General features: G+C 34.6%; 1 protein-coding gene across 1 annotated transcript in view; it reads left to right on the plus strand.

Annotated features, from left to right (window-relative positions):
* LOC126965392 (chitin deacetylase 1) overlaps window positions 1-18,225 on the plus strand; it is a 44,030-nt gene that overhangs the window by 18,641 nt on the left and 7,164 nt on the right. The window contains exons 3-10 of the mRNA XM_050808989.1: window positions 657-768; window positions 3,327-3,454; window positions 4,027-4,169; window positions 8,208-8,250; window positions 9,229-9,405; window positions 10,184-10,322; window positions 10,780-10,883; window positions 13,317-13,459. Coding sequence (XP_050664946.1) covers window positions 657-768; window positions 3,327-3,454; window positions 4,027-4,169; window positions 8,208-8,250; window positions 9,229-9,405; window positions 10,184-10,322; window positions 10,780-10,883; window positions 13,317-13,459 — 989 coding nt within the window. The remainder of the gene's footprint in view (window positions 1-656; window positions 769-3,326; window positions 3,455-4,026; window positions 4,170-8,207; window positions 8,251-9,228; window positions 9,406-10,183; window positions 10,323-10,779; window positions 10,884-13,316; window positions 13,460-18,225) is intronic.

The following is an 18,225-nucleotide window of genomic DNA, read 5'->3' on the forward strand; positions in this document are numbered from 1 at the left end:
ACTTAATAGTTTTAAATAGATTTTTTATAGAAAATTTAACTAAAAATGAAAAATAAATTAATAGTTTAAAAAAAACTAAAAAACACGCTTTATATAAAATTCAACTCAAAAAAAATATATTTCATTATGAAAAAAAGCGTGGGGTGTAGAAGAATTATTATTTTAATAACATCTTAAAAGCACCCCACGCTTTTTTTTACAATAAAATATATTTTTTTACACTATTTTCAATTAAAAATATTTAAAATTTTATTTCTATTTTTAGTTGAATTTTATATAAAACGTATTTTTTAGGTTTTTAAACTATTATATTACATGCATTTTATTAGCTTCACCTGTTACATACAGGTTTTGTTTGTTTGTAACCGACTCATATGGGCATGAAGTTGACCCACTTCAAACGGCCAGATTTCGTTCAAACTTCGTAGATTTATCGAGGGCCGATGACAATACATTCATTTGATACAATTATTCCATTTTTCAATTTGCAAAATAAGATTTTTGTTAATTTATATAATTTCCACCTATCCTTTCTATTTTACGTTCGGTTATATATTATAAAAAGTGTGTTTTTTAGTTATTTAAACTATTATTTATATATAAAAAAAACTATTTGTTATGAAATAGATAAGTAACTAGTCGATTATTTATTTCAGTGTGTTGATGGATACCCGTACTTAAATAGATGTCCTTCTGGTCTGTATTTCGATGATATCAGCAAGTACTGCACCTTTAAGGCTGAGGCGAGATGCGGTCCTATCGCTACTAGTAAGTATCTGCTTATATACCAAATGGCCCAGTGGTGAGTGACCGTGCTCACTGAACATGAGGTCCCGAGTTCGAATCCCGGCAGGTGCAAAAAAATTAATACGGATGTTTGTTTCCGAGACATTGATGTACTAGTAGTATAAGAAATGAGCGGTACTAGTATCTAGATACTACTACCGCTTCGGAAACAAATGGCGCTCTGAGAGAGAAGAAGCGGCGCAAGAAACTCTCCCAGCATTCTTTTTTTATGCGCTCTTTTCAATAAAAATATACAATATTGTACAGTCGCTATAAAATAATCACAATCTAGTCCCAGGCTGTCCGATCATTTAGATATTCAGCAGTGGAGTAATAGGATTTACGACAGAGCCATTTTTTTATAAAACATTTAAATTTATTTATAGATAATGCCTGAACAGTGGCTGGGACTTTATTGTAGAAGTGTATACATTTACCCTTAAAGCTATTATGTATCTTATGTATGTTTATTAATTGTTGTCTTGTACCCATAGTACCTGCTATACCTAGTTTGGGGCAAGTAATTTGTGTAAAAATGTGTCAATATTATTTATTATACATATTATGTATATATAATTAATCTATCGAAGCCCAGTGACGATTTGTCATAACAAAATATATCGCCGAGAAAATTAAAGACTGCAAAGTATATTAAAAAAATAATAATAATAATAATAATAACAACAACAACAACAACAACAACAACAACAACAACAACAACAACAACAACAATAATAATAATAATCCTTTATTCAACTAATAATATGTGGTACAAAATGTTTTTGTGCCCTACCCTCTGCGATAGGATACCCTGAGTTGCAGAGGCTAGGTCCTTCCGAAAGGCTATCCATTATTATTAACAGGCGGTATATTTTAAATCTAGGCTTTCGTACCGTACTATGTGAAAAATTGTTATGGGCCTTAGATTTATAGATAAATAATAAGTTGTAGTAAGAATTTTTTAGTTTATTAAGTAGGTCCTAAATTCTAATAAAAGTATAAGAAAGTATTGAGGCGTTTATTATTATTTCAAAAAATCTGTCTGTCTGTTGAAACAAAGCTAATTATACGATAATGTGTGTACTACAATAATAATTAATGTGCAAATTAAATGTCAAATATACGATACGATATCTAGACTTTACGAATATTAAAGTTCTTAATTCGAAAGTCGCGCTTTTATTTTCTGCATTCAATGACGTTCTATACAATATATAGACAAACTAGCCGTTCCCGCCCGCTTCGTTGGACGAATTTTGAAAGGCAAAAAATTTATGAAGGAACGTTGGATTTTGAAAAATAAGTAGCCATAAACAATCTAGAATAAATTTCGCATCGAATGGTGGTAGTTTCATGCTGATACGATCAATATATAGATCACGACAACATCCTCTCGCACAATTTGTTTGTCTATATATATTGTAATTTGTAAGTCAATGGTAGAATCATATACAGCGTGTAATCAGGCGTATGGTTCATAACAGCAGCTTCCGGTACGAACCAAGCGTCTCTCGACATAGCACGAATGTCAAACATGATTAGAATACAGCAAATGCCAAATGCAACGCCGTCGACAAGTTTCGAATAACAATTCCTACAACTGCTGTACTAACGAAACTCTCTAAGAAAAAAGCAATTCACTCGATTGTATGAAAAATGCAGTCATTGATAGATTGACAGATGACGGCTAGAGTCTTGTAGAAAACGGCGATAGCCGAAATTTACTACGTTATAAGCAACTGTTCGTTTTGAAACTTAGCCGGATTATACTTCGTCGCCAATCGCCATACTGTAATTACTACTATTTCAAACTAACGTCGAATCACTGCATGTTTCATACTAAACTACATTTCAATTTTTACTTAGGCAGTCCCGTCTCTTATTATTATTTATTTAAAACATCACAAAATCCACAGAACTTAAATTAGGTTATAATAATACTATTTTGTAGGACTTACAATATTTATAATGTTATATTTGTAATAATATAATAATATAACTTATTACGTAGTATTTACATCCTCTTTGATATACTTGTATGTTACACAAAGTCCTATTCATTCGCTGATCCAACAAATGGTGATTAATAATATATTCAATTTGTATTTGATACTGCCAATGAAAAAACAACTTTTTTGTGTCATTCAGTTGTGTGATTTGGATTAACTGAAGCTTAACTTACACTTAATTTAAACGATGTTTGAATAAAATTTAACCTAAATAAAGGTACTTCAAAAACCTCTACTAAGCCACTATATGACTAATTTTGATTTGTCAATGTCAAAATTAAAAAATGGTTACGCATCGGACTGTTTGGAAGATATACTAGTTTATTCTAAGTCTATGCTTTCAACAGATTGTGCAGTTAATTTTGCACTATAATTTTGTAATAAATATAATTGTTTAGCATTTGTATACTTTTCAATACACATAAGCTTTAAAGTGGTGTTTGAATTATTAAATTTGCTAAAGATTATTGGAAGTTGCAACTTTCCAACAAAAAAACCTTTGAGAAATATACCGATTTTTTTTTAATATAGCGCCTGCTCCCATTACTGAAGCACCACTGGACCTAGCTACAAGATGTGAACCAGCGGAGTGTCAACTTCCATATTGCTTTTGTTCAAAAGACGGCACGTTAATTCCGGGCGGTCTTGAACCCGAAGATGTGAGTATCTCTAGTATATTTTAAGTAATATTTTTAAATCCTTACGAATTGAATTGAAATTTTTAATTATTTTTCGAAATTTATATAGTGTATTATTAATACGACGTCAATGTATCTAATAACGTGAATCTGTATCTTTTTGATAGATAATGAATTAAAAAGCTATTTTAAAGACTGTCACATAGTACATAATATATAAATTCTATCATTTAGCACTACGTCATTACCACGGTAGTAATTATCAAACATTTATTCGACTGCTAAACCTCGTAGAAATGAATTATTAATCATTTAATTGACTGCTAAACCACTTTAGAAATGCATTAAATTGACTGCAAAACCACGGAAGAAATGGATTATCATACAACTTTTCTGTTCGCATATTTATACGTATTAGTAATGTTTTGGCCCAGCTTAAATATTAATACGAAGGCACTTTGGTTAGGGAAAAGGGAATAGATTTATTCGTTAATAATAAATAAAGTGACACATAGTGAAATATAGCGAGTTATAGTGAATGATGGGCCATTTCTTGTGAGACTTAATAATGTTCCGTTTAATTTAACTTTTAGACACCACAGATGATAATGCTTACATTCGACGGCGCCGTTAATTTGAATAATTTCGACTTATACAAGAAAGTTTTCAACGGAAAGTTGCGCAATCCCAACGACTGTCCTATTCGGGGCACTTTCTTCTTATCGCACGAGTACAGGTTAGTGTTGTTCTTAATTTATGGAAATAACTTAGACCTAAGTTTAATTTGCAGTTAAAGCATAACAAATAATTAATTGTACCCTCCCTTAGGAAAAATACTAGGAACTATGTTATTGTATGTTGTTAACATAGGAGACGATGATAGGGACACATAATTGGGTATTATCTGTAGGCATGAGGCTCAGCCAAGGGCCTCCAAACACCCGAGTATTGACTTGCATTTTCTCCTTGGTCATAAATAGTGCTTTTTGTTTATCCTGCATATCATATCAAATCAAATCAAATCAAAATCACTTTATTCATGTAGGTCACGGAAATGACACTTATGAATATAAAAAAAATATTTTTTCTTATTAAATCTACCGCTACTTCGTAAAGGGTTTAAGCTAATGAGAAGAATAAGCAAGAAACTCATTGCCACTATTTTAAATCAAGATTTATATTTTTATCGTTTTACAAATCATTTCAATTACAACATAATATGTAAAGTATGCAACAAATAAAATTAAAAACTAAATGTATGTAATTTTGGCAAATAAAATAAAAATATATTTTCTACATATTAAACGCAGGGAGATATTTGAAGTCTTTGATAGCCTTCGAAAAATATTTCAAAAATAGTTGCTTAGTTTGTGTGTTAATTGTATTGTTTTCCGTTAACTATATTCAATAGCCACTAGTCCACGCCACATATGGAGTATTGCTGTCATCTCTGGTCTGACGCAACCCAGCATCAGCTCGAACCATTAGACCGCGTGCAACGTATAGTTGCTCGAATTTCTCGGATCTAGTACTCTTTGAACGGTTCGATCACTTGGCGTTGCGTTGAGACGTCGCTTCATTGTGTGTCTTCCATCGTTCTTACCTTCTATCACGGGGAGTGTTCCGAAGAGCTGTTTGACTTAATTCCTGCCACCGAATTCCACCTTTGCACGACACGTCACAAATTAAGATATAATCCTCACCATCTGGATGTGTGGCGTTCCTCCACTGTGCGGTTTTTAAGTAAGTCTTCCACGTACATCAAAGCTGTGGAATGAGCTTCCTTGTACGGTGTTTCCGGGACGATACAACATGGGAACCATCAAAAGAAGCGCGTACACCCACATTAAAGGCTGGCAACGCTCCTGTGATTCCTCTGGTGTTGCAAGAGGATGTGGGTGGCGGGGTGATCACTTAACAACAGGTGACCCGTACGCTTCTTCTTCTCCTGTTCCAATAAAAAAAATGAAGACCACGTTAGAAACGCATATTTTCATACATTGACTGTTAAACCACGTTAGAAGTGCAATTTCGTGGAGCTTTTCTGCCCCAGTTGCTACGTCACTATGACGAGACTTCCGGTAGATGTAGGCATTATAAAATGTCTATTTTCGACCATAGCGTATTTTTAGTTTGCAAAGTCAAGACAAAGTCGCGTCTAAGGTTCACTAAATTGTCGGTTACTACGCCATCCATTACTTTAACCCCCAGCACTAATTTATTTCAACATCAACTTGTTGGTCTCAGTGAGTCATAATTCTTTGTGCCCTTTGGTGTCGAGACACTTGGCCCGTGGGGCCCAGAGGTGCGGAGAATGCTCAAAATTCTATCTTCGCGCCTCAATAAGGCTACTGGAAACCCAAGCGCTGGCAGCTATCTCGGTCAACGGATCAGCCTAGCTATCCAACGCGGAAATGCTGCCATTATTTTAGGTACGCTTCCACGTAATGATAGTTTTAATTTTATGTAGTCATAGTATTGTAATATAGTTAGAAGAGTTGTTGATAGAAATGTATTTCTAAAAGTAAACATCAAGGTAGCGACTGAATATTGCTCAACAGACAAACACATAACGCTCGTGTAAATGGCTTATGCATTGCTAAGTAGTTAAACAGCAAAAATAAACATTTTGTCAGTCTTATGTCACTATTATGCGTATGCCATCAAAGTACGTAACGTAATTCCATTCCATTCCATTATCTAGGTTCTTGCGATCCTTTGTGAAGACGCGTTAGGTAATCGAATAAAGGCGACACACACAGCAGTAAATTGGTTTATCGGCAGTGAAGCCGATTAGGCCATGCTGCCTTTACGATGAGATGGGAAACGTGCGCTGGGAACTCGTATTAACTTTAACAAATGACGAATTTTTTTTAAGAATTCCGCCTGAGACATTACAATGTTGTAGAATTTTCATTTTGTAATGTGACATTTAGTACGGTCTAGAATATATATTTTTAGTAATTGCCAATTTTATTTACTTTTTACTAACGCAAGAACGTAACGCATATTTAAATTAAAACACTTTTAAAATATCTTAGATAATTGATACGTCTAGATGTATATCGTCTCTTGCTGTTAGACAACCGATAAAAACAGGCCAGGAATATTAGTTTAGTGTGCGTGACAAGCTACGTCTTACACTCGCGATTTGTATGACACTTTATGTTAGTGTGCATGAATTGCTCTAAATAGAGGTTAGTCCTAAACAAAATTTTGATGTGAAACATCTATAGCCGCACGTAAAACCGATTTCTGGCGTGGCGACGCATGCCGTGGCGACGCGTCGCCTTGTCACAGTAATACCGTCCTCAGAGGCAACATCGAATATAACTTTTACCCAAGTCACTGATTAAACGAATTAAGTAATCACGATTTGAAATAAATTCGTAAATTTTTATATTTAATGAAAATAAATGTTTATTCAATAAATAGTAATCGTTATCTGGAAAAAAATCGTAATATTTTATTTTATCATTATGACATATTTAGTTCCTATCACAATATGTTCTTTTCTGCATATTACTTTTACAAAATAATGTCGATGTTTCACATCTGCCAGGCGTCCCGTGACGGCTTACATTTTTTTTTCGATGTTTTCACAGCTGTTATAGTCTACATATACGTATCAATTATCCAAGCAAAATTACATATTAAGATTAAGACCAATGGGAAACTTCTGTACATTTGATTCGTTTACGATCCAGTTATAATATCACTGGACCTAACGTCGATGACGTCACATCGCGTATCAAAGCGTACGGTGTGCATAACAAGCATCACTAAGATAATATTATTAATAAATAAACTACGATAATTTTTTTCAGTATTATATACTGTTGTAAAGGTGTTCTGTTGTGTTGTGAGGCTGATTATTATTATTATAATGATGAAAGAATCAGGGTAAAGTAAAAAAGTATTTATTTTTCTGTCAGTACTATTATAGCGACACAGAACAACAGAATTATTAAAAACAAAAATTATAACGTAACAATGAAAACTTCAAAAATATAATAGAAAATATCACGACATGTACCTAACGGTAATGAAACTGCAAACCGTACTGACGCAACAGGACGAGCGCGAGGGAGTGAAAGGGGAACGGGAGGGGTCTTCATGTACCAGCGAGATCCAGAGATAATGTGGCCGTGTATTAGGTTGGTACTACAGCAGCGCCTTTTCTGCTACCAAGTAGTAGTATGCTAGTATTCTTGTGTTTCGGTATGAAGGGCGCCGTAGTTGGTCACCTTGTACCGGACAAATGTGACGTACCAAGTTGATGCAATTGCAGTGGCATTCTGATTTTGGATTTTTCAAGAATCTTGAGCGGCACTGCATAGTAATGGCCAGGACGTATCGCTCACCAACATGTGAATGTCTCATTACTTTTTGTATGCAAAAGTAATGTATCGCTTCTTAAGTATTTTATTTAAAGACTTAAGTTCGCGCGTTTACTACTACTTTACTAAAAACCCCATTTGTCGTATCGCCGCTCTTCGAGAACACTTCCCTTAAGGTCTCGCATAGTATCGGAATACTGGGTCTCGAAATCTCGAGCGATTGCCAACTGTGCGGTTATCTGGAAGGGCCGGCTCAAATTCAAGCGCTGTACAAAGCGCAGGTCCGGCCACATATGGAGTATTGCTGTCACCTCAGGTCTGGTGCACCCCAGTAAAAAAAACCAACCACCAAATAGTTTCGATGTATAATTTGCCCCGCGTCAAATCCCTATTTTTAACTTATTCAGTAATAATTTTAATGATTTTCTTTTCAGTAACTATGTGATGGTACAATCGCTTGCCCATGACGGTCACGAAGTAAGTGAAATTTTGTTAATTATACAAAGAAGTAATAAATATACTTACGTACACCTACTTAATATAACTTTACAATCAGAATATTATAATTTCTACCTACACCCATGCTTTAAATTTTCTATTAAAGATTCTAAAACAGTTAGCTTATTGCAAACATTAAAACCCCCAATGTCCTAATAACCATTACATCATCCAAACGAGTGTTGTAATGAAACTCATGATAACTAATCCTTTGGATGATATTATGGTTACTAGGACTGGCTTTTTTAATGTTAGCAGTAATCTAATTGTTTTAGAATCTTTTGTATAGGTATCATATTATGGGTGCAGATAAAGTCTTGTATGCAACTGTTGATAATTAGGAATTAAAACACTCATGTGATACTATTATCACATGAGTGTTTGAAACCACCATGACACCCACATTTGGGTTTTAAAACCCCTTATTACACAACAGTTGCATTAATAACTAATTTTGAACTTATTCAAATAATATTTCACTTGGTATTTAAGGTCTCCGCTTACAATTGGACGTAATTCCAGAAAAACCTGCCAAACCACAATCATGTCGAGATTGAGTTGAGAACACAAAACTGGTCACTTCATTCATATTAACGGACTGACAAAAAAGGCCGCGCTAGTGCTGCTGTCACTGTCACTCTTTAAATGACATCATGACTTAGTAGCCCAACCCACGCGTATGGAATACACTAATATTTATTAAACTTTAAAAACGAATTCCTTAAAATGTGGTGTTTGTGGTTTGGAACGTTTTTCAGGAACTACGTCCAATTATTAGGACACCATTGCCGAATAACGTAACACAATTACTGACCAAAAAAAACATAATAACTTCTGGCACTTACTAACTATGTAATGTTATAATAATATTAATAATTCCGACCACGATTTTAGTATTTAAAGAATTTGTTCGTAAATCACAAACATTCGAAATATGTTCACTAAATAACATTTCAGATTGCGACTGGTACAATATCACAACAACAAGGTCTACAGGACAAAGGGTATGAAGAATGGGTCGGTGAAATGATCGGATTGCGAGAGATTCTGCGCAGATTTGCGAATATATCACGTTCAGAAATTGTTGGCACTAGAGCACCATTCCTCAAACCCGGCAGAAATACACAATTCAAGGTTCGAAATTAAATTCTATGTTTTGTTCAATACGAAAATTTGCTTTATTACGAAATACTTCTGCTATTCTCATTCTAAAAATGGTTTATAAATAAATATGAATGCTTGTGAACGGGGCTATAACCGCCAAGCTTTTTGAAATAAATTAAATTGTAAAACAACTTTTGTATATTAAAATAGAACAAGTTAAGTTGATCTTTTTGCATCCTTTCTCAGGTTTGGCTCATCCTTGTTGCAAATGGGTTGTAGATTATGAATTTGTTAAGTAATTTGATAAATACGCTGGATAAGTTTTAATAATGATAATAAGGCTTTCGAGTAATAATATTCTAAATTGTAGAAAAATAATAAAGTGATTTTAAATCAATTTTAGTAAAACTATAAAATCCTAGAATTTCCAAAAAGTTAATTATCGTAAGAAAAAAAAATTCACATCTTAAAAAATGAGTAGAATTCTATTTCTATTCGCTACCATTTATTTGTCTATGGCACCACGGAGGCAAGAGGTTTCTAAAGGCAATTAAAATAAGACCAGCTTTGTTTCCGTTTCATAAATTTAACCAGTGGGAGGCTCCTTTGTACAGGATGCCGGCAAGATTATGGGTACCACAACGGCGCTTATTTTGCCATGAAGCAGTATGCATGTTGTGTTTCGGTCTGAAGGACGCCGTAGTTAGTGAAATGACTGGGAAAATATCATACATCAACTGAACGTCATGCTCGTCTCTTCCCTTATTTTCATAAAAAAAACTGACATGTCTGTTAAAAAAATTCACAGGTTTTAGAAGATTTTGGCTACATCTACGACAGTTCAATTGGAGTTCCACCGCTACCATTGCCGGTGTGGCCGTACACTCTCGATTACAAAATCGCTCACGAATGTAAATCTGGCACTTGTCCCACAAAATCTTTCCCAGGTATGTATCTATAATCTCAATTATTTAACTAATATTATAAATATGATAGTTAATATACTTATTGTATCGATTTTTGTTTGTTGTTAACATTCCTAAATGTTCATAAATGTCAACAAAGGATGCCGGCTAGATTATGGGTACCACAACGGTGCGTATTTCTGCCGTGAAGCAGTAAAGTATAAGCAGTACTGTGTTTCGGTCTAAAGGGCGCCGTAGCTATTGAAATTACTGGGCAAATGAGACTTAACATCTTTTGTCTCAAGGTGACGAGCGCAGTTGTAGTACCGCTCCGAATTTTTGTGTTTTTCAAGAATACTGAGTGGCATTGTAATGGGCAGGACGTATCTATTACCATCAGCTGAACGTCCTGCTCGTCTCGCCCCTTATTATCATTAAAAAACCACAAGAAGGCTTGGTAACTCTGGCCCTGTTATAAAACGGTGTTAATACTTTACAGGTTTGTGGGAGGTTCCGTTTAACACACACTACGTGGAAACGTACGAGGGCGGCCATTGTCCGTACTTGGATCAATGTGTTCTTCATAATCATGACTCTAATGACGTAAGTCTTTTTGAATTTATACTTCTTTAGGCGCGTTATGAAAAAATGATGAGAGTGAAATTGTAAGATGCGCGCGCATCACTGTAACACAAAAGTAGCAGGGTGAAGTTGGTTCCTAAAATTTTCTGACGTTTGCGTCATTCGTTATTTTTTTTTGGTTTCTTCGTCCATTATTAAAACAGGCAAAGCGTTCAAGCCCTTACAGCCGTATTCATTAATTAGTAATTAATTGTCAAAGCCATCTTTGCAAGATTTTAACAGAATTGTTCTTTCTAAAAACGTAGAATAGCACGAGGAATAAATCATTTTAATGATTTTTGCTTCGTTTGGCCAAAGAAGTATAACTTCTTGCGTGCATACATAAGTACACACTCACTTTTTTTTTAAAAACCTCTAAAATAAAAAAAAGCATTATTCACATAATATAAATTAATTTCAATTAGGTGTGCAAAATTTGATTAAAATCATTGTTATCATTTGTAATTTTTTTAAATTTTAAATTTTATCTCTGTAATAATTATTCTTCTTTGCCTGGCCCTTTTCCATTTTATTAGGGGCGGCCCTCCGTATCATGTGTCTCCAGGTGGCTCGGTCCTAGGACTGGTACTCTTACCAGTCCTAGGACCGAGAGAGATTTATTTGGGCTTCTTTGAGGTTCTTATTTATTATAGACATCCATGTGATTCGGGGTCTTCCCCTGTAATAATTATTCTATGAGGTAAATTTTAAACGCTCAGTTTGACAGATCTTGCTGTGACATTATTTAATCAAGGACGAGTAACAAAAGAAGGAATCCGCTCTGTGATATTAGCAAGTGAAGCACTTTTACGCTAGTGTGTGTGCGGGTGATAATATTAACACAATTTTTCTCCCATAATAATATAACTCCAATTTTTTTAATTCTGATATATTGTTTTGCACTTTTTCAAAAAGTACGACGGCATTTTTTAAAATATTTTATTTCGACGCACACTGATCTGTCACAGACGATGGGAAATCTCATGATGGCGGCCGATCGGCTTGGTGCTTCACGATTTTGTAAGATGACACGGAGTCCTTTTCTTTATACACGTCCGTGTATTTTTTTTTATGGAATAGGAGGACAAATGAGCGTACGGGTCACCTGGTGTTAAGTGATCACCGCCGCTCACATTCTCTTGCAACACCAGAGGAATCACAAGAGCGTTGCCGGCCTTTAAGGAAGGTGTACGCGCTTTTTTTGAAGCTACCCATGTCACCCACCCCAAGGAAGCTCATTACACAGCTTTGTAGTACGTGGAAGAAAGCTCCTTGAAAACCGCACTGTGGAGGACCGCCACACATCCAGATGGTGGGGATGATATCCAAATTTGTGGCGTGTCGTGCGAAGGTGGAATTCGGCGGCAGGAATCAGGTTGAACAGCTCTTCGGAACACTCCCCGTGATAAATGCGAAGACACTCCCCGTGAAAAAAACACACAATGAAGCGACGTCTCTATGCAACGCCAAATGATCCAGCCGTTCACAGAGCACTGGGTCGCCGACAATTCGTCGTATTTAAGAGAACAACAGCAAAAAATGAAATAATTGTATATATTAATTATTGTAGTTACGTGAATCAAAGCCGAGTCACGAGCTAGTATTTTTTAAGTATAAGTTTATAGTTTTTTTTATTTACGTAAATATATTTTCTTGGTAATCGATTTTTTTTTACTTAACAGGAGGAAAAGTTCACGAGTTGGGTCATCTGATGATAAGTGATCACCGCCGCCCACATTCTCTTGCAACACCAGAGGAATCATAAAATCTGGCATGCTTTGTTCAACTCTCAGGTTGTGGCTTCATCTACAGGATCTACTTTACAGTTGATAACCTGCTCAACCCCAATATTTGCAATTTAGGAAATTGAATTGAGATGTCGCTCTTGCTAATATAAACAATTTGTTACGTTATTAAAGTGATAACCCTCACTTTTGGGATCAATTTACAAATAAAATTTGAAAACAGAATTTTGTGACCGATGCGGGACTCGAACCCACGACATCTCGCGCTCCGTGCGATAGCTCTTCCAACTGAGCTAACCGTTCGAGTGACGTATCGTCTTAAAATCTTGTATGCTTTGTTTAACTCTCAGGTTTTGTTACTTTCTTAATGCACAAACAAAATTTTGTTTTCAAATTTTATTTGTGTATAAATCGCAGAGGTGAGGGTTACCACTTTAAAAACATAACAAATAATAAGAGCGTTTCCGGCCTTTAACGAAGGAAGGAAGGGTAATTTTAAGAATAAACCTGAGTTCTAACTAAAAAAGGCCGGCAACGCTCTTGTGATTCCTCTGGTGTTGCAAGAGAATGTGGGCGGCGGTGTTCATTTAACACCAGGTGACCCGTACGCTCGTTTGTCCTCCTATTCCATAAAAAAAAACAATTAAATTTCAAATTTTATTATTTATAGGTTTTAGAATGGCTTCAAGAAGATTTCAACAGACATTATGAACAGAATAGAGCGCCCTATATGATGCCCTTCCATACCAACTGGTTCCAGATCAAAGAATTAGAACGTGGCTTACATAAGTTCTTGCGTTGGGCTTCAGAACTGTGAGTTAAATTGCTATTTAATTATTTAATCTATAATAATAAATGAGAAATTGGGCAGTCATCAAAGATGGCCGATAAATTAAGCTAGATAAACTTTGACAGCTGTGAAAGCGTCGATAAATTGAAGTTGAAGTTGAGCAATGCACGCACACTAACACATAGTGGCATACAGATCGCGAGTGTAAGATGTAGCTTGTCACGTACACTAAAATAATAAACCTGACCTGCCTGGCAGACGAGGCTCTATCTGGACGTATAAATGATGTAAGGCGAAACCTTTTAGATGATAGTGATGTTCAAATTCAAATATTTTTATTCAAAATAGGATTTAAAATCACTTATTGAACGTCAAAAACTACCACCCATTCGGAAGAGACTGCCTCAGACCTGAGAAGAATGGGCGCAAGAAACTCAGCGGGCTTTTTTAAATATAAAATATGGATTACAATGTAATATCGTACAATAAACATTTATAATTGAAGAGCCTGAGGGTGTTCGCTTTATTCCCAGTCCGTGGACAACAACGTGTACGTTCAGTAGACAACCGTTGTTGAACGCCTTGCATATTATTTATTTGTTACGATAAAATGTGTAACTACGTGAAGCATAGCAATATTTATTTAAAGTAATTTACATTGTCTTCGCGGCCCTTATTAACTTTCCCATCACCATTGTCATTATACGCTGGCCACAAAGGTTCCATTTTTTCAGATTTAATTAGTTGATATGTTGAGAGCATTTGGGTACATCAGCTGTTTTATTAATTTTCTTTTGATATGTAAATAATACAAGTATATTTTGTTTCCACACAGTAAAATAAATATGAACAAAGCTACTTAAGAGTTGCATAATAATATCTTACAATACTGTTTTGTACCGAAAAATTGTACACATAGATTATTAAAATAAGGAATAGCGAGATAAAAAGTTAGAGTTACTCGCGTGGTATTATTTTGTTCCCATTATTATTGTCGTTAAAATAATCTCATCTAAAGAAGTAAATTTATTCATAATGAAAAGAATCGCAGACAAAAGTACTGTTTCAAATATATTTAGGGAAGTTACATTGATAGAAGATAAAGATACCTAGGTAACACTGAAAATGTTTATAAAATGATAAACGGCTTAATGTAAAAAGTTGCAAATACTTTTATTGATTTTCGAAGTAATCTCAGTTCCTCTCTACACATATTCGCATTCGATGGAACCACTGAGAAAAGCAGTGAGCCTATTCTGCTGCTGTCGATTTTTTTCCAAGACTACAGGGAAACAGCGATTGACATACTAGTCTGCAGTAACTGTCCTTCCATCGTCTAGCACAACTGTCGCGAAATGACCTTTCTGACCAAAGAATGAGGCAATCATCTTTTTTCCTTGACTTCTTCCTTTCTTTACCTTAGTTGGCCGATCCTCGAAAGGAAACACCCACTTAGATGATTGTCTTTTTGTTTCGGGTTCGTAGCAATATATAAGCTGGATAGCTTTCATCACCTGTGACGATGTCAAATACAGCATTTGAGTCCCCGTCGTTGAACTTATCTAACATTTGGCGACACCAGTCCATGCGAAGGTGTTTCTGGTCGTTAGTTAAAGTATTGGGAATCCATCTGGTCTAAAGTTTCCTGACGTTTAAATTATTTTTTTTGAACTTGACTCATACCAATGCCTAGGCTTGCCCGTATCTGCTGATAGGTCACTCTCTTATCTTCCTCTATCATGCGTCGCACAGCACTGATGTTATCTTCAGTAGTCGCTTTTAAAGGACGTCCCTCACGCGGATCATCATTGAGATTGCTACGTCCACGCGGTTTATTCATTTGGAAATAGTGACACGAGATGGGGCTTCATTAAGAAATGCTAATCGCAGCCTATCATAGTTTTGTTGTTGAGTAAGCCGACAATGAAAGTCATAATAAATCATTGACTGAAAATTTTCTCGCGTTAGGTTCATTTTCACGTGTAACGAGTTATAGATTTGCCGCCAATTCACAAAAACAAATGACAAATGAATGCAATATACTACATACCAAAGAGTTCTAAAATTGAAATTCAAAAAAAGTTTTCATTAGCAATGTTTCTAACTGACCAGCAGGCCTACTCCTAAAATCGATATTCGATCTATCGTGGCATTAGTCGTGTCGAATTCTACTCTTAGTTATATCGTATTCAATGTCGAAATGATGATTGAACGAACGAAACATTATTCGATATTATCGGTCCTAACCCTACTCTTAGTTGAAAATGTCAGAGACGAATATTCGAATTTGACAAATAATCAAACGTCACTTTTACGGTAATCTCAACGACACCTTCTAGGCTGTCGTTGCTATTATCGTTTCAAGTTGTATAGATTTATTTGCCATACAATATAAATACTTAATAAATATTAGTAAAATAATATTATGAGATTTACTATTCAACAGGATTTTTTTATTACCAAGTAATTTAAATCATTTTGTTGATCGCTTATGCGTAGAAAGTAATGCAAATGGCCGTCTGAGACATAGGAAGTCGACGAGAAGTGTTGAGCTTTTTTTACATTTTATTATCCGCAAGTGTTGTATTATTCAATCAATTTTAAATGGTCATATTATATTCATTGCATATTTTTTTAATATTCACATTTTGTGTAAATGATACTAAATTGGTGGTGCAGAGTCTGGCATGGTCCTTAGCGGATAAGCTATGTTTTGACTTTTGACACTTACAGCGACATAGCACAGATAATATTTAGTTTTTATAGGTTTGCGCTCAATTCATCCACTCAAATATCGTTTAAAAATCAAAATATTAGTCTATGGTTACGATGTTGTTACGATAAACGATATGGAATATGAACATTTGTTAGAGTTGCTTAAGTGCGATCTATTTGGAGTATTATCGTATCGTTCCGAATATATCGTTGTAGATTTTGCGAGTAGACCTCCAGTTCTAAACATTTTCATTGTTACCCACGTACATTGTTTTGGTCTTAATTTATTAAGTTAGCTTCTAGTGACATAGCTACAGGTTGCCATTCTGAAAGTCTAAACTTAATTTTAGCTTTTCATAAGGGCAGTTTTCATCACCGAGAGCAAACATATTTTGTTCGATTAACTAGTTACCCTAAATTTAAACAACAAAACGGAGTATATACAAGGAGGATTTATTGAGAGAAAAGTTTAGTGAAATTAATATTATGATCGTACACTGCCAGTACATATACGAGAACCTCATGTACGCTCATAAACATATTAGTCAATTTAAAAAGAATAGTGATGTACATAGGTAATGTCAAAACTCGAAACAAAAATAAACTCGCAATTCCATCTACTAGGCTCCGTACAGTTGCTAAATCTTTAAAGGTGGATTGTGTTATATTTTACAATAAACTCCTAAATGATATTAAAATATTTCCAATTAAGAAATTTAAATGTATCGTAAAAAATAAATTAACATCTAAGGCCTATTATAATGTGAAAGATTTTTTGAATGATAAAGATAGCTGGGACTTATGTTTCTAAATTTCTATTTATTAAATATCGTTATACTCAATGATATTTTAAAGTATAGATAGGTTACCTAGACAACATTCGGTGTTTGGAAATGATACACAAACGCACACATGAATAATTTAACATTGCAATAGCACACTACAATACGATTACACGTCAAAGAAGGATAGTAAATGCAATTATCGCAAGGGAAAAAGAGATAAGTCTAATTGACTAATTACTTCGTATTTGCATAGCAAAAACACAGAATCATTCACCAGATATGATTTTTTACCGTACACCGTGATTTATCCCTAAAATACGATTAATTCATGAGTTCATGTAATAAAAGTTTTAAAGTGGTAAAACTACATTTAAATTAGTTAAATTAGGTGTTATTGATTTAAAAAATAATAATTTAATATTGATTATAATATATAGCCATAACGATGATATAAATTATTTGTACAGTAAATAATAAAAAACATATGAAAACATACAGACATATGAAAACAAAACCGAAATGTATTAACAATAAGGGTTCCATTTTTACAACTGTACTAACGACGGCTCCCAAAAAGTTTTAAGTTTATAATTATTATTTTTTGTGTATTATATTATTTATGAATGTATTTCTGTTGAGGGTTTATTACAATAAGATAATGGGAGAAACAGAAAATGATCCATTGATTCTTCTGCAGTTAGCAAGGGATATACCAAAAGGGCAGTGTTACTGAAAAAACTCCTACGCAAGCAGATAGCACTTACTGTCTACGTCCGCCATCTACCCTAAAACTTGTTTTTGTAGTTTGATAGTTCAGCTATTATTAACTTGTTTATTAAAAAATATTAAATTTCGTATTACATTCACTGCAACAACGCCGTTTTTACATCATTTCCTAAATTGTCCTAAAATATACTACCTCGATCATCCCGCAGCAAACAGGGTAGTTGCGGTATATTCGGAGTGTTATCATATCGTTCCAAATGTGTCGTTGTCGATTTTGCGAGTAGACGAGTTCCTGATACGTTACATACATTCCAAGATTAAGTACTAATAAAATATCAAATAGCCTGCTATTACTAATCTCATTCTATACCACCTTTATTATAAGACTTTGAAAGCCAGAACTTATTATAATCATCATAATCTTATTTAAGAAAGACGCTCCCTAACTAACTAGAAAACTCAAGTTTCGCAATCAAGCGGTTACGAACGCTATGTATTCTGCCTACGATTTCACTTCTGGTTGATTAATCTATGACACATACTATTTGTCCTTGTCGCGCTGC

This window comes from Leptidea sinapis, chromosome 7, assembly GCF_905404315.1.
Source record: "Leptidea sinapis chromosome 7, ilLepSina1.1, whole genome shotgun sequence".
NCBI lineage: Eukaryota > Metazoa > Arthropoda > Insecta > Lepidoptera > Pieridae > Leptidea > Leptidea sinapis.